A 22,059-nucleotide genomic window follows, 5' to 3' on the forward strand; every position below is an offset into this window, starting at 1 on the left:
GGAAGTTTTGCATGTGTTTTATACACTTTTAACATACTTTAAAACTGAATAGACATACCATAGATAAAACATTAAAAAAAGATACTTTGCACGAGTTTTGCCTGCATTTTCCAAAGGAAAGAAAACTCTCAAAGGATTCAAAAGCTTGCTAAATGACTCCAAATTTTGTTTTAAGTTACACTGTGAGATTTGTAAATAGAGATAAAGCTGTCATCTCCTGATCCAGGTCTACCCTATAGTACGCTAAAAACAGGGAAAAAAAGCAAGGAGAGAAGAAAGGGATGTGAGGTTCGAGACAAAGTTTTGCACATACTTCGAATGTATAATTTGAGATAAAAATAATGCTTAGTTGATGGTAAGCTGACAAGCAAGAAGAACAAGAAATTCTGTACCAAACCTCATAAAACTGAGGAGAATGGAGAAACTAATGAAGTCCATCAAAAATAACTATTAAGTATCTGCCACTTCAACCTTTACACTCGCAAGGGTCTGAAAAGCACTTCAGCTTTTAGTCCTAAGACAATAAATATACTACAGGCCTGAGATTATCCTCTGAGCAATAGTTGTTGACATGTGTAAATGAAATATAGCTTGGGGACGCCCTGCTCGAACATAAAGAGCAGAGGGACACTGCCCAGGATGACGGACAAAAGGCATAGTGTAAGGGGGTCTCCCCCTCCTGTATCAGTGAATAAGGAACATAACCCATGATATGGCCACAAACTCCGGTAAGTGTTTAAGTGTATCCGCAGAAAACTTTATTTATGCTTGATTTCAACATACTCCAGTATAAAGCTCCAGTAGCTGTATTTGGTACTCTGTGAAGGCTTCCCACGTCACATAGTAATACAGGAAACAAATCGACGAATGCTCAGAAGGACAGTATTGCAAGGAGGACATGCACTCTACCCTTAGTAAGGTATCAGCACTTCTTCAGTGTTTTTCCATGAAATGCCACAAAATAAATGCTAAAAGAACCCAACGTTTTCTTTTTCCACACTAAGAGAAAAAAATCTCTCTATCACCAGGAAAGCAAAATCATTATTTTTAAGACAGAAATACAAATCAAAACATTATGAATTAAAGATTTGTTCCAAAGTAGAGTTCTTTCCTTGTTCAGATCCGCAAGGTGTTTGTTCTCTACAGATGCATGTGCTGTAACTGAAGACAGCTCAGTTAGGTGAGACTGTATCTGTACAGTATTTTGTAAGTGATGCTAACTATGCTGTTCCTAGTAACAGCTTCTGATTGGAAATTTTGTTGTGCCTGAAATTGTTATTCCATATCCATACTTGCTGGTTCCACACCAAAAAGACTGTCTCTCTCTGTTTCATACCCCTTGAATGACGAATACTTTGTAAACATATATGTGGAAACATGAGGCTCTGAACACAGTCAGTAATAAGAAGTAGAGGAAGCCTCAGGAGTGGGGACGAATTCAAGCCTGAGAAATTAGATGCAGAGAAACAAAACTGTTTTCTCATCTAAACTACACTTTAAAATCAACCACGAAACCATAACGCTAACCCTCAAGATAACAAATATTTTATAACAATGCTGTATATACACTTCCAGCAAATCTTGCTAAAGAAAAAAGGCACTACGATTTTGGTCTTCATTCACTTGATTCAACATCTCAGTTAGGTGGTTACATGCAAAAAGCTCAGTACCCACAGACTTCCCAAAAGGGCTCCATACAGTTAGATATTTCCATCCCCAGCATTTCCCGTATCTTCCAGACTTTTTTTTTTCCATGGTCGGTGTCATTCTGTTCCCTCATCACCCTGCCAATACATTCAAGTGCACGAAATCACAGCTCATAAAGGAAGCTTACAGTTCCCTGCTAGATTCTGGAAGTTACGTTCTTTTGAACAAGCTAATCGCGTTCCTCAGGATAGGAGTAGATAGCTATATCTTGCAAAATTTCAGAGCTCCAAATGACACGTAAATTAAAGTTTAACATTCCATGCTCAAGGAGCATCAGCCTTAAACACGCAGGAATCTTTAAATAGCATTTGCATAGGAAACCTGTAATAGAGAAAACAAGGAGCACCATGAGAAAAGCAGCTATTTATATATCACATGTAATGAAGGAACAGTATATCCATCCATTTAGAGTGGAACTTACTTTAATACATATTAAGGAATCAGAAAGCCTAACAGATCTTAGTCAATGTTTCTGTCTCAAACTTAAAAGCCTTGAATATGCCCTGAGGCGAGAGTCAGACCACTCCATTAAGAGCTCCATTAGGATTACAGTTGCTATTGATGTGGGTGGTGTCACTGAGGACAAGTACAATTCTGGACATCAGATCCACAGAAGATTTGTGAAATGCCATGTCTAATCTCATGAAAACTAAGATAAACAGAAGTCACAGAAAGGGTATATTACAACAGTTTCTTTATAGTGATGATAAAGGTATTGGATTGGACAGGGTAAGGCTAATTAGAAACACTTCTCAAACCTCTGGGAAGCTGCCCACTGTGCTGAGGGACCGAGCAGCAGGAACAAGAAACCTGGTTACACAGTTAAATTTTTTTTTCAATGTATATTTCAAACCAATTACAATATCATGTATACATGGGACTCCTATGTGCATAATATTATGCCTTTAACTATTACTCCAAGGACATCACTGGATTATGCACCTTCTGTTTTCCTTTTTTTTAATTTTACAACTGGGAACACTAAAATACTAAAAGCTGAGATGAGAAACTTTCTCCATTTTACCACCATTAACAGTTTCCAGTGAGACACCATTCTGCAAATATGTGTTTAAAGCCCAAACATGGAAGAAAAAGATTCCTGCATTACACACAGATATGCCTATCATACATACAGTTTGAACACTAATGCTATTCAAATAAACAGCAACACTAAAGAACCTACATCTTTTAAAGAAAAATTTGTCTCTTCGATGGGGGAAAGGGTCTGGACGAACACAGGGCAACAGAAGCTGTTGCTGTACAGCACTGCCTAGCGTGGTAACAAAGTCTTGCAAGAAACAAGTTTTAACCTTGAATTATTCCAGTGCCAAACCAAACACCACATAATTTGTTCTTTAAATAACCGTGTGTTTAGCAGGATTATCCTTTTAATAGGCAGTCTCACGCAGTAACTCAGTATTTCTGTAATTTTGTTAGCAGCTTCTTTATTTTTAAGAAGTCTTCTGCAGGTCTCCTGTAACTTCTCTAGTGAGTAAAGCACAGTGAACTTCAAGTTCGGTCCACAACAGAACAGCTAGGCTACGGACTCTGACTACAATTTCCTCACCTCACTTGGTGACATAGCAAAGGAGAATATTACAGTAACAGTTTCTGAAATCTACATTCCCAAACCCAGTAAGAATACATTTGAACAGCTCTATGCTATCCTTCTTGGATAGAAAAAGAAGGAGACTGCACTACCTAATCAAAAAGGATGTCATCTGAAAATTAAATAGTTAAGAAATCCTTAAATTACAGTAAGAAAGTTTGCTTTGAATCTGATTCATTGTGTACATGTTTGTTCTTAATAAATGACCCAGCTGTGTTATTTCCATCTAAATATTGCTACGATTTTTATGGTGTGGTACATAAGAACAGGAGTACTTTCTCATCCGGATGGTTTATTACAAGCACGGTGGCGATTTCAACTTAAGCCTCTGAACAAAGCCAGCAGTAACTCATGTCTGGAGACCGAGCTGATGCTCTGCTCCTGCAGTTGAAGTGCTGCCTTTGTCTTCAGCAGCTTATTTCCTTCTAACCTGTTGGGCTGTCCGTTCCACGTTCAGCTGAAAGACTAGCGGTCTTCCACTATAAGACCAGACAAGGACCCACTGGTTACTGTTCATCTAATTTAAGATACTTATTTTGGCAACACTACCCAAACAGAAGAGCAATTTATTTTCAGATTTCCCATGGAACTGTACAGGGGCTGAAAACTTAAGGCAAATATATATGTTTAAATACTATTATATATGTTTATAACATTGCTTAGCTTTTAGGTGCTTCAGACAGCAGCATCCATATTTGATTTTTTTTTAAAAAAAGGATGCACTATAAAAGTAATATGAGCAAAGTGAGCATTAAATTAAGCATTTGGAGAAGAGATGAGGCAGATCCCTAGTAATATTTTCACAATACTCGGTTACCTTGTAGAGCCCCATCCACAGGCACAGAGGTATTTAAGAGGCAGCCTTTGGAGGGAAGGGAACATACCATCTTATCCCCATCCAGTCTTCATCTGTGAGTCATGCATCTAAACTATTTTTAGCATCTAGATTAAAAGGTTCCTGTACAGTAAAAGTAGAAATACATGAAAAGCTTTTTGATAACGTTAAAAAATTATTTTGGTATTAAGTGATCCATTCTTGAAGTGTGTTCTGAAGTTAACTTCAACTACTGAGAATACACAGCAAAATAAAAATGCTACACATCTCATCTGAGTCTAGGATAAGTCTTCCCCACACCCAGATGTTAGAACCTTGGCATTTATTAAATTGTGAATTAGTTTCCAGAAGCATTTTTATTTGTCAATTAAAAAATATTATTGAATACTTATCCATCTGGGCACGAAACATTTTTTTTTAGTATTACCAATTCAGATGTTCTACTAAGTGATCCTCACAGCACTGCCTCCCAAACCACTAGGGGCCAGCACACCATGCAGCAAACACCCCGTAAAAGGGCAGATCACATCAACTACATTTCTACTAGCATCTCTTCCACCAAACTCTGACGAATTAAAGTTGATTGCTGATCCAAACTTGGGTTTCAAGAAACTTGAAGCAGTTACGGCCAACTCAAGCAGAAAGATGCATTTCAGCACCAGAGTTCATGTGCTTTGACCTGTTCACTATGTCCCTGCTTCAGAAAGCTCAATATGCACAGGCAGAGGACAAAGCTAAGACATTTCCACCTCTTTTCCAACACAGCATAATGGACATCCGGGAATTTATGTACCTAGTGCTACTAGCAATTATTCAGAGAAAAAGATACTAAACACCCTCAAAATAAAGATGGCACTGCCCTTCCCCTCAGTGAATCTGGATAGTAGATCTCAGCCAGCATCTGTCTCTGCTTGGTGAAGAAGAACTAAAAAACATGCAATGAACTCAACGCATTTTCATTTTGCTCCTGTCAGTAATGTCACTTTTGTTATAAAACACGCAGCTTAGATTTAGAGTCTTACAGATGAAACATATGGATAACAAATATGAAGGCAGCAGTCCACATTCAAAGAAGAAACAGATGGGCACCCATCTGCTAAAATGCCTGGTGAAATACCTCAGGTTACACAGAGGTAACAGCTCGACATTAGATGATACTTGACCATTTAAGTTACTTTTTAAGCCACCCCTCTGAAGCATTCCAAATACGACACCAGACAATTCAGTACATGAATACTGGATATTATTACAGACCTTCAATGCTCTTTCTGACCAATGATACCATCTTCATTACACTACAGTAGGATCTAAAATAGATTTCCAGCTTTTCAAGTTAAGTTTCATAATTTATGTGGCAGATGTGCAAGGCAAACTGCACAGAAAGAGATAAGCCAAGAAAAACATCCTGATGGCCACAAGTGAATTACGACTTGTGGGAGGAAGGAACTATAAAGCTATTTCCTGTGCCTTACAACTTCTAATCACAAAAGCCTACCAAGTAAACAAGATAACCCAAAATCCACCACACATACACACTTCCAAAAAAAAGACAGTGACTTTAAGAATTAAATTGAATCCTGTTAGAGAACTCGGAAGCGACCATCACACATTGCTGAAGCGCCCTGCAGAAGGTACCCAATTACAGCTTGCTGTATTCTTAATGTTTCGGGGTTTGGTTTTTTTTTTTTTAAACAGATGTTGGGAACATGAGGCAACCAAGTACGTGGTAGTTTTAAAGCGTACTTGTAAAGTCTCCCCAGAGCCTTTTCTTCTCCAGGCTGAACAGCCCCAGCTCCCTCAGCCTGTCTCCACAGGAGAGGTGCTCCAGCCCCTGAGCATCCTTGTGGCCCTCCTCTGGACTCACTCTAATAAATCCAGAAGCTCTCCAAGGATTATCAAGTTGTAGTTACATTCAAAAAGCAGCAACAGTAAGCCTTGTAACTTCAACCCACTCGTGTACCTCAGACTTCCTCTGCTTGACCCTAACAAACTTGAGTGATCTTCGGATGGAGGAGAAAGAAGGGAAAAAGAGTAAAACCAAAACTCTGCCAATAACTTCTTATGACACCCCCGCAATGTCTTTAAGTAGAGGTCATTACACAACCATTTGCCTCCTACTTCCAAAAAAATTCTTAATTTTCAGTGTCAAAAGAGCTGTGTGCCATTACTGTTTTAATATGACCCCCAAAAGATAAAACTTTTGATAAGCCCAACTTCACCTCTAAAGCTTCTGCAATTCTGAGCTATTCACAACTGCTCACGTGAAACGTGTTCAAAGAATTCGTATTAGGGTCCTCTGACACCATAAAGAATGCGTGGCAGTTGTTAGCTTACAGTAACCAAAGTGGTCAAGGAAAACTCTTGCATCTAGACGTACTTGAGATATATTAGCTTAAGAGTTAGAGTCAAAAGTTTTCACTCTGAAAAGCAGGAAATACTGCCTGGTAATTACTACACCTCTGAACGGTGCAGAGCTATTTAGTGTTGCCAATCACACTGACTTCTAAATAATCCAAGCCCTCCTTATTCAAATAACTAAATTTGGTTTGAGTATCTGTCAACTTACAGAATATTTGGTGTGGACAGAAGAATACACATGCAATAATGCAGACTTGAATATTGCCAAAAGACAGCCCCACTCCCCCCACAGGACCATGCTTAACGAACCTCGTAGTTTCAGATATTCCCTTCGTTGCAGGCTGAGTACCATTAAAATACTGCCCTAATTCCAAAATTTATTGCAAATTAAGCATTACTCCAAACACAAGCTAGGCGTTCCACTAGGGAGGGCCAATTAAAATTTAAACAGTGCCATTAAAGCTTCTAACACAGACTGATCATTCTCTGCTGCTATATATAATCACTTTAGCACTGCAACACCACATGCACCCCTGTATTTTTGCCATACGAACCTAAGCCAAAGCAAGCACCTGTTGAATGCTCTTCTCAGCTCAGCTCCCCTGGCAAGGAGCAGGTGAGCTTGCCAGACCTGAGCCCAGCTCTGAGAGCACTCCCCTTGCTGCCTCCAGCCTGCCCCAGAGCCCTAACTGCTACCAACTCCTCTCCCTGCCCTTTAGGCAATCAGAGAAAGGAGTCAGGATCTGACAAGAGCATCCCAACTGCACATAAACCACACATTGCCAACTCACTCCGCTTTTACAACGCTGGTTACACTGTCCCTAACACCCAGACTAGATCTGAAGGGCTTGCAGTTCCCTTCTGCCATCATCTATAGAGCTATGATGCCGTATAGCTTTCTACTTCACCTGTGATGCAGCAAAGTATTAGTGTCATATTAGAAAGCCTGAGACACGCATCTCACAACCTGGAAGCATGGTCTGAGCAGGTGGTAAAGCAACTGAACAAGAACACCTGCAACTAGTGTTTTAACACAGCCTTGTGTCCTGGAAGATGTCTTAAGACAGGCAGAAGCTGCACTGCACTTTCTGGACTGGAAGACAGGGAAGGAGGCGGCAACAGTTTATACAAAGTTATCAAATTACAGGCTAATAAGCAGTTTTCCTTCAATTATTCATGTCTTTCAGTGAAATTTGCTATGCAGGACATATTCAGTAGCACAGGAAGACATTAGTCTCAACTGTCTCGATCTTTGTTTCTCTAAAATGACTCACATTATCATTTACTGATCTTATTTCTAAAACAGTCCTGAATTACTTCTATAGTTGCTGGTGTTTGCAGAAAAAACAACAATAAACAAACCTCAACATCCAATTCCAGACCTTTTTTGATGAAAATAAAACCAGGAACTGAATGCGTATGTCACTACAAAATTGCTTATCAGCTTCTCTTCTCAAAACCGGTTCCTTACAGTCTGTTGCTTACTCACCACTTGAGGCTGAAAGCAAGAATTGTGCCGTGAAGTGGAGCGCTACAGGAACTGCCACACTCAATAGCTCAATGTAGCTGCAGCATTTCCTTTCACATCCAATACTGAAATCCAATCCCAAACAGACCATTACATTTGTCAGAGAATTTAAGGATGATGCCGACCTGAAGTAAGACTACATGGAGTACATCCGGATCCAAGAACTTTTTTTCTTGACTCCACTACAGGCAGAGGAACACAATCAAGGCCATTTACACTCGCATTTCAGTGTCTCCAAGAGCACCTCCGTTTTCCTACGAAGGAAGCTGTTAAAAACCTAAGCCTTTCCCCTGCACCTCATCTTGCTAATATGTAAGAACAAGAAATTCAACATCTTAAAAACTACAGTGGAATTAAGACTTCAGCGTCTCCCAGTGAGTACTTCACACTTCTTTAACCTAAGCAGGGCTGTGCAAGGGCAACCTGGTCAGTATCCTAATCCCCGAGACTGTCAAAAGATGCCCATTATAAACGTGTAAAAATGTAGAGCAAATACGCAGTAATAGTTCCGCAGAATACACTGCCTGCCTCCAACAGTTTATAGCTAGCAGGAAAACCCCATTAATTTTTGCCCCTATGCTTTCTTCTTCTTCCAGTCCTCCTTCTGCACCTAACAGCCCTAAAGGCTTTCTCAGACTTGCGTCCAATTTGCTTTGAATTCAGTTGAATGCCTCTTTGCAAACTTGCTCACGTGCCTCCAGTTGTGGTTTTACATGGGAACGATCAGCAGCTCTGCACTTCGTTTTTCCTCAAGTGGACAACGTTTCAGCTTCCTGAAGCACATTTTTGCTATTCATTATTTCCTTGATCCTTCTCTTTAGCAATGCTGTTTCTTTTGCAGCATCTTTGAGAAGCGGTAACCATTCCTCTTTGAGCCACCTACGCAATTTTTGTTATCTCCATATCAGCTGCAAGGACTCCATTCTTAGGAACGCCCTTGAAAGCTGTGTTGTTTTTTTTTTTGAAACAGAATAAAAGTTGGTAGAAACTACTCTTCCATTAAGAAAAATACACAAAATTTATGTTTTAATTATTCTTTTGCTCATGAAGAGACTTAAGTAAATTATAATCATTATTGCAGAGTGGCTCTGTTAGTAATATCATGAGCCAGAACTAACGTGTCTCAGGATCGAGTCCAGGGTTAGTGCTTTTGTCTTTCCAACTAGCTGATTGATAAGCCAGCCGCCAATCACCTAAATATGCACCATTCTCAATATAAGACATCCTTGCTCTGCACTCACACCTTTAGTACCAAAATTTCAGTTTCACAGGAGCTCTGACTGGCTGACACAGCTTGTTAATTTGATCTGGAAAAGTTTTCTTCAGCATGTTGTTCATTCACTGAATATTTTGTGCTTGGCCTGGAACAGAGTCCTGCTAACCCACACAGTTTTAAGATGGGACACAGACAAAATGACTTATCCAAAAATTTCTGAAAGGCAAACAGTCGAGGTTCACCACCTTATTCTTCAGTCTCCTGAACTCTATTAGGAGACAAATACCCTTCGCATCAGATGTCCACCTCTTACCTTACATTCATAAGAACGAATTTTTCCCTTCACCAGCTTGAGGCCCCCCTCTTACGGAATTAAGCCAGTTGGCATCTCCTGATCAGGTTAATTTAGCATAATTATAACAAGTCTTGCTGACAACCAGAGCTGGCAATCAGCAGTTTCCCCAGAATTTCCCCTCTAATATCTTATTACATGGAGCAAGCACGTCACATATAGCCAAAAGCACATCAGAATAGTTCAACTGACACGAGAATTATAGGTGAGGCTCACAGCACACAAAACACTAACAAGATACTAGAGAAGGGCTGCACAACGCACCTGTCACTCATGCTTCTTCCACTGGCAGAAACGCTGAAATGATTTTTTCCAAAACCTGAGTGTTGGGACATACTGGGCTGTCGTATCTCAAGTAAAAGGGAACTGAGAAGATATTCTAACTGATCTCCGTTTCAGTGCTCCATAAAGACAGCTCTTACCACTCCAGGGAGCCAAGTCAGGCTCTGAGAACGGCTGAGGCTGGATGGGAGCTCACAACCCCGCAGGCCAGCCATCCCACCCAGGCAGGGCCAGCAGGAGCGGGTTTCCCAGGGCCTTCTCCTCTCAGGTTCTGAAATCCACCAAGGATGGAGACTCCATACTCTCTTTATGACACCTGCTCCATCCAGGATTTGGCAACCCTCACAGTAAAAAAAAAAAATTAAAAAAAAAGCATTTTCTTGCACATAGGAATTTCACTTGTTTTAGTTTGTGCCCACTGCCTCTTATCCTGTCAGGTTTTATGATTATTTTCTGTGTCTTGCAGGATTCTATAGCTTGGCACCTACTTTATTTTGCCATTCCATTTTCCTGTGAAGGTAGGTTACAAAGTAGAAAACCTTCTGCTATTGCCTTAAGCAGCTGGACAAAGGAACTTAACCCATAAGGAAACAGTGGCTAATAGTTAACCGCTGAGTGCCCTTCTACAGCTATTCCCAGCGGGATATCCAAAATGAAATGGGCAGCGGCCGTGAGAACACACCGCTCAGAATAAGTGAAATATTACGAAGTCAGTGTTCTAGTATTAACATTCAGTATTTCATTAAAATTTTCAAATTAGCATCTCGCATTACATAAAAAGGGAAGCTTGGCAAACTAAAATCCCACAAATTGACAAACACGCATTTTTACCCAAAACAAATGTTCTTTTGTGGAATGAGTCTGGCAAATTACAGAAAAATTAACTTTCAAAATGCCAAGCCATGCCTATTTGTGGAGGATAATAGTGTTTCCTCTCCTTTCATAGGTATCATTTGTTAAACTGATTCCTCCAGGAGATCAAATAACTCTTACATCCTAAAAAGGTAACAAGAGCCGTTTCATTTGTCTCGAAGCCCCAGTTTCTATTTCCTGTCCACATCCAGATGATAACTTCAAATTAAACAAACTACTTGCAACAAACCAATTTCACTATGGTTCAATACAGGAACAATTTATTTAACTCACTAATAGTAAAACTACTACAATTTTATGATCTTGTATCTGCAGTTACACACTTAAGTTACAGTTACTTTAATTAACAAAAACCCGACACTGGCAGTTTAAAGGCTAAGAGAACCCACTTTCTAATTAGAAATCTATTAGCACTAAGTTTTCAAGCTGTCTCAAGGAACACAAACATCAGTTTGGTAGCAAGGAGATAGAAGTTATATCACAGCAGTCACCTCATTTAGGCAATAAACACCTTTGAAGGGAGGGCATTTCCCCACCTCTCTTTGCATGACCATATGGACGAACAGTTAAAATAATTAAATAATCACCAAAGAGGAATAATTAGAGTTGATACCTTAATGACCGCTGTCACTTTTACTGATGGATGTATATTAACAAGCATGACGTTTATTTTTCAGAAGCAAGCAACTATGCAGAGCAACTCCTATAAAGCCATCTAGGACTACCAAAAGCCTTTTTCTTCTCTTTACATTCAAAATAGACTTAAAGAAACCTTCAAGAGAATTGTCTCATAGAACACACAACATACTCCTCCCAGGGATCACAAAGGGACGTATTGATGTATTTCTTCACTTAACACAAAGTTATGGCTTGAGAAGAAACAGATTAGGCTGTATGTACATAGAATGCTTCTGAACAGCTGGAACGTGGGGACAGCAACCAACAAGAAAGACATTTATTGTTGTGAGTGCGGACCAAGCAAACAAGAGCCACGCTCCCCAACTCCCAGTGGGTCTCATTATTACTACAACAGATTTTTAAAATGCAGGTCAGTCTCATTAAACAAGTTGAATAGACACTAATATTTCTAATTGTATCCCAAATGAGCCAGGTAATATCTATTAAGTGTGCAGGCAATATTTAACCGGTTCGGATAGGACACCAAGTGGAAGAGAGGAGGGGAGTGTACAACAGCTTTGAGGTAGTTCCCTCAGAACACACAAATACACACTAAAGTTGCTGATGTTGTCACTTTAGTTTAATTTTAAAAGGCAAATCAAACATCCAAAAAGATGCGATTTAAACTAACAGTCTACAAATAACACCACTCTTACCACTCTGTAGTAACAAATATATTAGAAATACCAGTGGCATATAATTAGCTACACTTTAAACTCATAATGAAAGCATCTCTCTTGCATGAAGATCTTCCAGCTGGAATGATCCGAAGCAGGACCATACAAGACATCTGTCTACTTCAGTTCATATCCTCTCTCACAAACTGGGGCCTGAGAGCAAAGCCAAACCACGACGCACATCCCCCAGCACAGCAGCAACGCAAACTTGGGAAGGTTAGGTCAGGAGCTTGAAGTAGTGATACACAACATAGATCAGCAACCCTAGGAAATTTCAACCTAGAACTTAAGTGTCATCTTTTGGAGCAGTTTTGTGGGTAACAAACCACTAATAGCTCAGTTTCCAACATTTTTTGAATAAAGTTACCTGAAAGTGCATTACCACCAAAAAAGGTCCCAGCCTATCTTCCTGTCCTTTCCCCTATCAACACGAGCACTTGTAGTGCCACAGGCAGCTGCTTATGCAGCACCCTGCCAAACCAGTTACTAACCATAAAAGGTGGTGGTTTTGTGTCTGTGGGTTTTTTAGCTCTATCAGCAAGTTAATATAAGCAAATGCTGAACTACGACAGCAGCGTACAGAACGCAAGGACTAGAAACGGCCAGGTCTAAAAGTGGGACACACTTTTAGTGGAAGAAAAACCCCACCTGCCTGGGGAATTGCATCCTAAGGGTGTAGCTCAAGCACTAAGCCTGTACCTTGTCCTCCTTCACCTCTAGCCACGCATTCTTACCCAAATACCATTCCTTCCTTTACACCAGTACAAATATTTGTGTGACCATGGAGTTAGCTATACCAGGGAACCGATCCAGTGGAGAATTAAGTCGGCAAAACCAACTGGTTAGCCTGGAAAATATATTCTCTGATCAAGCAGAAAGCGTGCTAGTGCCAGCAGCCCGCGGCAGACAGAAGGCTGTGAAACCTCTTTTACCATCAGCCTACGCTTACACTGTGAAACTACAACCTAAGATTTCATGGCTTATACCGCGTTTTCATAATTTGCTGTAGTGCTGACAGTCTTGGAGACATCAGGGCAAGCACAAGGGGAGTTGAACACACTCAGCCACGTGTTCCTATGCCCTCTGCTTACACTGCTTTTAACTGTTTTGTCTTCCCTCCCACCTCAATACTGCTTCTTCAGATGTGCCACACAAACATTTGTATGGCAAACGAGTCTAGGGAACTCATCTAACTTCGAAACAACCTACACAGTCCTTCTGGGAGAGAGAAAGTTTCTAATCAGATCCGTTTCTCTAACCAGTTCACTGCACAGCAACCCAAACTACTATACTTACATGGCACAAGATGCAGAAGTAAATAAGTAATGAATATTTTTTCCTAACACCTACAAAAATAAAAAGTATTCAGGAAACCACAGACTACACAGCTTTCTGGAAAGTGAACCACCAACCTGTAACAGCTTCATATAACCACAGCTGAACAACACATGTAGGTTAAGAAATAAACCACACCCAAGCTTGAATTGGGTCTTATTTTTCAGAGAGGCAGAACAAAGGGTCTGTTCTGTCAAGAACAAGTTAGGTTCCCCTACACCATTACTCTTTCTGAAGAGACTACAGAAGAAAGTCTTGGCTATATTCCAGCTGTCTATTCCAAATGGAACAGGTAAGAAAAAGGCTCATGCTCCAAACTGAGCATGCTACCAGTGCTTGTCTATAACTGGACCTATGTCAGGAAGACCAGGCACACTGTAAGAGCTGGAAAAGAGACTAATTAAAGGGAGTAACTGTGCTCCTTTTTCCCAAAGTCAACGAGCCTCAGTTTAGGCTCTCTACCTTCCTCTCTCCACCTTTTTCTTTTAAAATGCTTTCTTAACATTAGTTCAGAACACACAGCGGTAATTTGGAAGTTGAAGTTCCACATCAAGTGCATGTAAATACTTGAAACATACTGAAAGCAACAGGTCACGTTAGAGATGAGTTTTCCAGTTTCAAATGGGACATCTTGTACCATGACTTGTGGACAAGCTGTATCCCAAACTTAAGAATGAACCATTGAGGGAAATCCCAAGAATTCCACAAAGAAGCATGCGTTCAGTCCTTAAGAACACCACACTGCCTTGCAGGCTGGTAGTTCAGGACACAACGTTTCACTCCTTCTCCAGCATCTCGTCTTTCTGTTTTTACTGAACCATACCATTCTCACATAAATACAGAAATTTATTTAAAACTTGAAATAAAGGGACACATATGTGAGATACAAGAATCAGATCAAAATTTCAAGATTGCCTTTTAGGCCCGCTGCAATGCTGACCTTACACCCTCTGATAGGCAAGCCTGATGAAAGAAGGCTGTGGTGTGTTCCACATTTACACCGTGCTTTGGAAGTATCCTGGATAAAAATAAATACGCAAATCAAAAACATTTTATAATATACTAACTGGCAACATGACCGAGAGATGTTAGCACAGAACTGAGCTGAGCACCTCGATCCTTTTGACTGTAATTGCACAGTGAGGTAGGTAGGGCTTTACCTTTGACTAGCTTAACTTGCTTACCAAGCAGAAGCTTAGTTTTATTTCTGGAAAGACGATGCAAAATTATGTTTTAAAAATACTGAAAGTACACAGAAGTTCTCAAGCACGTACACACCATTTAGATTCCCTAAAAGCACGGAAGACCAACCCCTCACCGAGCATCAGGTAACACAACACTAAGGGCTGTTACCTTCTACAGGGTGTGGAAGGGCAAGGCGACATTTGAACAACGGCCTCGCTTTAAGGAGCAGGTTGACGAAACCCATATATTCGATCACAGTTACCTTCCGCTAACTCTCAGTATACACTTCAGCTTGTAATACTTGCTTACTTTTGATTACTCCACTAATTGAATATTCAAGCAGAATGACATACCTATGTACATGAGATAACGGAGCACGCCACTTGCAGAGATGCTTATCACCAATGCTAAATTACATGGCCCAAAGACTACAACTATTTTTATTCCTTGTTTGTAAAAAGCAGTAACGGTTTTTGTAAATTTTTAAAGGAAGGAGGAAAGCCCTAAGAACGAAGTGCTATGACAACCACTTGGCAGGCACTGATGCAGAGCCAGAAGATATTAAACACGATCTTCCTTTGCATTCCCAAGACTTCTCTCTCTGGTAACCGGGCAGAGGACAAGTCCTTATGGGGCTGGAGATAATAATCATCACCTTGCTTGCAATAATGACACTAAATGCTGTTCTTAAAGCAGTTATCAGCAGGACATCTCTTAAGCAGCAATAGGAGGATAACTCATGCAGGGAGGGTTAACTGTCCCTTACATAAAACAAGGGAAGCGTTCACTGCTCTCAAGACCTTGCTTATGCAAACCAAAATAATTCTCAAGTATAAAGAAAACTAAATGATCCTGGAACTGGAGCAAGGGAGTTTACAGGAAGGTCAGCCAGCAATGGACTAGTGTTAGACAATTATTTACCCTTGCACTGGCTATATCATATGACAGATCATTTACCATAATACCTGCTATTACTAAACCAGCCAACGGTACTTGATTACAGGAGAGCTCAATAGTCTGTGTGGACAAATCCACGGACCATAAGAAAATTACCTGTAAACAAGAACAATTACAGGCACATTGGAAAAAAAAAGGAATGTAGTTAGGCAAGAGGATTTAACCCTCCCCAAACTGAAAACAAGTAGGATCCTACTTACGTATTGGTCAAACACGATCATACTACAAATTTGACTGTAGGGTAACTTACCGCTATTTATTCACCTACCAAACTAATAAAGTATAATGCAGACATAACATGAGCCAGCAGACAGCAGCATGAGACTGGGACTCAACAAATCAAGAGTTTATACCATTATCAACTCACTGTTAGTTTGGCACAACTACCCTTTTAGTTTTCCTTATCTGTGAAGCAGGAGTAATCCAGAAACCTCTACTCCTCAGCTGAAGCACAATGCCTAATTTATTTGCACTACTTTAGGTTACAACAGCTAAGAACTGCAATGAATACCAAAGCAGTAATTCACTCTATTTTACCAAGATTTTGCCCTTGTTTTTACTACTTGTACAATTAACAGCACTAAGGAAAACACTCTGTTCGTTAACTAGCAGAACTTTTCCCCTAGTCTGCTGTTTTGGAGCTGATGACAGCAGCTCCTTCAGCCCTTCCTTTTCCACTTGCGTTAAAGATCCTTGCATAGATGTAACATCAGAACAAGTAGCAGAGGTCCCTAGTGCCTACCTCTACAAATTCAAGGGTTATAAATGCTTCAAGTATTTAGTATCTGTACAAACATTACAATTAGTCCTAAACAAGTTCTAAGCAAGACAATTTACCCCCCATTTAAAGACAGTTTACAATATTATACTTGGGCAATTTGTCAGGCTTGCAAAATGTATGAAAACATAGCTCTGTAACACTTCCACTCCCACTCCACAACAGGAGGGAGTGCCAACACCAACACGTTCCTGCTCTGCCACTAGCAAGGTGTGGCTAAGAGCAGTAACTGCAAAGCAGTTAGGACTCAACTATGGGGACAAACAACTGAACTAGAAGAGGGAGATGGAAAAAAATAAAATCAGAAGGATGGCAGCTATCATGTTCCTAACACTGGCAAGAAATTCACAGACTTTCCTTAAATATATATCCAAGAAGCTCAAAAACCTCAGTGACAACATTCTCACCTTCCTTAAATTCCAGTGAACATCTGGATTATACAGATCTATCACCTTCACCAAATTTTTATTTAGACTGTTTCTCACCTTTTGATGTGTGGAAGGTGCTTAAAATGAGCTCTCATTCTAGGGTCATGCATTTAACAAAAGCTTAGAACAGTAAAGAAATTTCAGAGAAAGTGGCTGTTGCTTGTGTCACGATGTGATTTTACAATCTAATCTCAAGGGACAAAAGGTTTTTCATCCTGCTTACTGCATGTCCTACCTGTCTGTGACAGAAACTAGTTAGAAAAAAATCTTAAGTTACAATCACATCTCTACTAATAGAGGTACATTATTTCTATGAGAAGTCCATTTCCCCAGGTCTTCCTTTCTAACCTCTTTAAAAGTGGGAGTGAAGTTTCCCTTTCTCCACTCACAGGGAAGAAAAAGGAATTCAAGGAAGTTAGAGACAAACACGGTGGCCTATCTTTCAAACCTGGCCCCACGGTGAAGCTAAGACCTTTCTGCTCCTGCCAAGCTAAAAAATTGTTTTGAAAGGGTTCCTTAATATTCCTTGATTTCTTAAAAAAATTCCACGGAGCTTTCTTTGTAAAACTCCCCTAGAAATTTTACCAGGACCACGAAACACAGCACATACTTGTCTAACAAGATTAAAAAAGGAAGTTGCCAAGTTGCATAATACTCAGTATTTCCATATCCAGGACTTCAGAATTAGATCTCAGTGACTGCAGCTCCCTTTGACAATACAGCTATTTACACACACTAGGGAGATACCTGGTCAGGCCTTTGCTGGTTGGATTACCAGAGCACTGATGTGCTTACACCAATCAAAACATAACTTTTCCAGTGTAAGCTGCTTCTACACAGTACCAGCCAGGCCACGGGTCCTAAGCCTCACACAGCTCACAAGCAGTTCCTATATAAGACTTACCCCAAGTTGCATCACAGCCACAGCGCTGTTTCAGAGCTGTTTCAGGAGGTAACCTGAACCCAGTGCCATAGGAGCAGCAGAACATCCAGGGGTAACGTTATCCATCAGAGATAGAGCTGCAAAACCCATCACGCAACAGAGCAGCAGGGTAGCTGGTGGCCAGCATACTTCCCACACGCAAAATATTCTTAGAGCTCACGCTCCTACCAGCTATGTGAAGTATGTGATGTGTGTTTCTGTGCTCTGCCATATTAAGATGTTGGTATGCAGCTTATTAGGTCAGAAAAAACTGGCTGCCTTCTGCATACAGCGTTCAGGCTACAATGGCTGCACATTTCTACCGCAAACAGCAAAAGTCTGTGACACCACAGAATCCATCAAACTCTACTACATGACCTCAGCAGTGACTCAGACTGCTACCTGACTCACTAATTTTACATCAAGCACCACCCTGGACTTTTATTGAGCCATCAGAAACCTGTCATTTTAATTGAGCTTACAGTTACAGAGGGAGCGAATTGGTCATGGACGGCTGCATTTGTGCAGTTTGCTTTCCAGTTCAGCTTTGATCTACTGGGGAGAAAACTCATACAAGTGAACACTTAAAAAAAAGTGAAAAATTGCCTTTAAAGTTAATTTATTCACATAATAACGTGTAACACAGCTTATTCTAGAGGAAGTAAAGTTTAGATCTGCACCATCTAAACTGCAAGCTAACCAGACAAACTCAATCTAACCCCACACGCTTGAAGAATTCCTGAAAAATTCCACATTATAATACCTGGGAAGAAACTGGAGAGTGGAAAAAGGCTGGCATTTATTTAGAATAAAACTTAGGACAAGCAAGTTTTACCAGGCACAGAGAAGCTTTATTAGTTATTTGGTTTAAGCCTCAAACTTCTTCACAACACCCAATTGGAAATGAAGCATTACTGCTTGATCATAGCTAATCAAGCCACATAAAACTGAAGAGGGTGGACTTATACTAGAAACTAAGAACCGTGACACTGCAAACAGGAGAACAAGACTCAAAGCATCTTGTCACATCTTAGAACGGTAAATCTAATGCTCTATCATAGTCTAACTTTCAAATAATAGGACCACCATTCAATATCAAAAATAACTGCCTTATGCACAAGAGGATGCAGATCCACACTTTTACGCTTTCAGGAAACACTACAAGGAAAGTAACGAAGGTAATTCTAGGTTCTAATTTTTAGGTTTAAAGCTATCAAGAAGTTTAATAGTTTATTTAACAAAAAAATACTTTCAAATGGTAAAGTAGGAAGCAGACATTGTCAATAATTAATAGTAGCTTAACTGTGCATCATGGCTTACTGAACTTTCAGACACTGAAAAATGTTTCATATGTGTCCTCCACCTTGAGATCTCTGATCTAAGCAAGCTCTCAGCCACCTAAAGACCAAGTAAAGCTAAGAGACAGACAAGCAAGTTGAAATACTAAGATGATACACATCAGCTGAATGTGGAATCAAGGTGTAGAGCTAACATGCCCCGCAAAGACAGTGGTTTGCGGCAGCAAAATTTCAGGCTATTTGCCCGTTTTTCAAAAAAAAAACCCATATAATCATATTCCTTTTTTAAGGAAAGAGACATTCTAGTTAAAGTTCAGTATGTTCCTGCCACAGCATCAGCAGTTATTTATGAGGCGGACAGCATTACTTAGCCTCTCTCTGTAAAGAATTTTGTAAGTTGTGGCCTTAAGACAGAAGACATTATGACAAATCTGCACTGCACACAATGGGACTATTGATTTTGATGTCTCTAAATACTGTTTACTCTCCAGGCACTGTACTTCCCTCCTCCCTCCCCCCCCTTTTAAATACACAATCTGTTTTATTTGAATAATGTTATTCCCTGAAATTGAAGTTTATTCAAAAAACATTTTATCTGAGATATTCACTTCCTACACTTGGTTTGAAAATTGAATGTCTTTTCCAGTACAGATTTTGATGCACAATTCGACTTAATAACTTACAAAATATGCTTAGAAGTAAATGTTTTAGTTACAGTGACAGTGTTACCAATGCCACACTGATCATTAATACTACACAAATAAAAGTACACAGTCAAAATTTAACGTTCCCTGGAAGCGTCCTTTTAAATCCTGGAACTCAAGATGGGCCTATTTGGGTTCTCCTATCTACACAATGTCACATTATTACAGTCACCATTCTACTTTAGCAACAGCTAACTTTTTTGGCAGGAAGCTGATAACAGGAGAAAAAAAAAAAAAGAAGTAAGCCACCTCCTCAAGAGAAGTCCTGGCCTGGAAAAGCCTCAGTCTGGTACACAGCATCCTAAGCTAAACACCTGATTATCACGAATAAGCTGCCATTTCTCTTCAGTTTGCTGCCTTTAAGGTTTTTATAGAAAGCAGGTCAGTTTAAGAACTCTTTGGAGAAACAGAAGTTTAAGAAGTTCAGAACAGAACCTCAATTTTGAAAGACTTACCCTTTGACCTCTAAGGCTAGACACAATTATTAGAGCACACAATCTCCTCCTATATACACTAATTTATGACCTTCAGCAAGTTATTCCTCTAAGAAGTTCACAATTCATGGAAAAGTGCTCCAAGTTTGACCCTAAAAACATATTACTTAAGTAGACAAAATCTAATCTTTATTAAATCCTCCACTATAGTATTTTTTTTCCTCATGCCAGAATTTAAGGAGTAGCAGAGAAACACAGCGGTAACGTCACGCTCTCTAACAGCAACGCCGTGATCACAGTAACCACCACAACAGCCAAGTCTGAAGGCGGCTCTAATCCAGGAAATAAACTTGCAAATACCCGAGCAATTTCAAAGTTTAAGGGCTGGGGCAGACCATTGCTCTCCTCTACCCCACTCCACCTCTAAAACCAGGGGTGGCGAATCAATGGCGACCGCAGTACGGACGTGTCCTTTGGAAGGAGGAAAGCGACTGGGAGAGACGTGGCAGCTCTGGGAGCACTCTGAAAACCTCCTGCTGCCGTACAGGTGGTTGGCTCCTTGCAGCCCTCCTTCCTCTGGACGTGACCCGTCCGTTTCTTGGAAGGGGCCCAGGCAGGAGCCCATCCACCCGAGCCAGCCCCCACGGGCTCCCCAACCCCCTGGCAGAGAAGGGGGCACCCCTAGATGCGACGCAGCCCGCAGGGAGCCTGCTGGGCCCTGCCGAGGGCCAGGCACAGCGGGAAGGCCCCCAGCTGCCCAGGGAGCGGCCCCCGCCCGGTTTGAGGGGCCGAGGCCGGGCCGGGGGGGGGGGGGGGCAGGCAGCGGGCTGCTACCCGGGGCCCCAGGCACGGGCCGAGGCGAGCAGGGGGCGGCCGGGAGGGCGCCACCTCAGCGGGGGAGGCGCCGCGGCCATGTTGGGAGGCGGCCGGGGGCAGCGCGGGCCCCGCTGAGGGGCCACGACCGAGCCTCCCCCCCCGCCCCCCGCTTTCCCCCCTCCCGGGCCCGCCGTACTCACGCCTTGTCCACCAGCTCCCGCACTTTCCACATGTTGAGCATGGCGCCCACCGCCCGGGCACCTCCTCGGCCTCGCTGCCCTCCTCCTCCGCCGCCGCCGCCGCCGGCCCCAGGAGGCTCCGCTCAGCCGCGCTCCGGGCAGCCCCCGCCGCCGAGCCAGGCCCGCTCCGGCTCGCAGCCGCCTCTGGAGCCCGGGGACGCGGCGCCGCTCCCGGAAATGGAGGGCCCGGCGGTGGCGCTGCCTGCCGGGAGCTGTAGTCTTCCCATCGGGGTGCGGTGTGAGAGGGAGGTCCGGCTGCTCCGCAAAGCCTGCTGGAGGTTTTAGTCTCTTTAGGAGCTTGGGCTTTGCGCGCAAGGGTTTTGGGGAGTTGTAGTCCCGCTGGTTGTCCCTCAGGAGGTTGTTGGTATCGCCTCAGGTCGCCTTCTCACCTCAGCTCGCCTCCAAGTGCCGTACGCTTTGTCACACGCTGTGGTGGAACCGAGGGTTTGTGCCCTCCTCGGCTTGTGGTGCAGCCACAGCCCTGTTCCGACCCAGCCTTAAAACCACCACAGCACCTAACCTGTGGTTAGCTCCTTGCCCCACCGCCTTCTCCCTCATAAGAGGGAGATTGCACTGTGCGGACAGCTGGCCGAACCATCAAACGCAGCCATGAGTCACGCCTGACTGGAATATGGCGCTGTTGTAAGGAGTTCGTTGAAGGGCAGCATTCCATCTTTACAACTGTTTGTTTACTGGTCATGGTTTACAGCCTGATGTGGATGTTGCCCAGACATCCAGGACGCCCCCTGAGGGGCGTCTGTAAGAGGTTCTGTAAGAGGTGTGACACAGCAAAGCGGGCAAAAGGGTGAGGTACAGGCACCGGCTGGGGCACAGCACCGCCAGGAACA

General features: G+C 41.9%; 1 protein-coding gene across 1 annotated transcript in view; it reads right to left on the reverse strand.

Moving 5' to 3' along the window:
• The window catches only part of CLINT1 (clathrin interactor 1), a 47,785-nt gene extending 26,399 nt beyond the window's left edge, over positions 1-21,386 (reverse strand). The window contains exon 1 of the mRNA XM_040573072.1: positions 21,173-21,386. Coding sequence (XP_040429006.1) covers positions 21,173-21,213 — 41 coding nt within the window. The 5' untranslated portion in view covers positions 21,214-21,386. The remainder of the gene's footprint in view (positions 1-21,172) is intronic.
• Between the last annotated feature and the right edge of the window lie 673 nt (positions 21,387-22,059).

The sequence above is a fragment of the Cygnus olor genome, chromosome 14, assembly GCF_009769625.2.
Source record: "Cygnus olor isolate bCygOlo1 chromosome 14, bCygOlo1.pri.v2, whole genome shotgun sequence".
NCBI lineage: Eukaryota > Metazoa > Chordata > Aves > Anseriformes > Anatidae > Cygnus > Cygnus olor.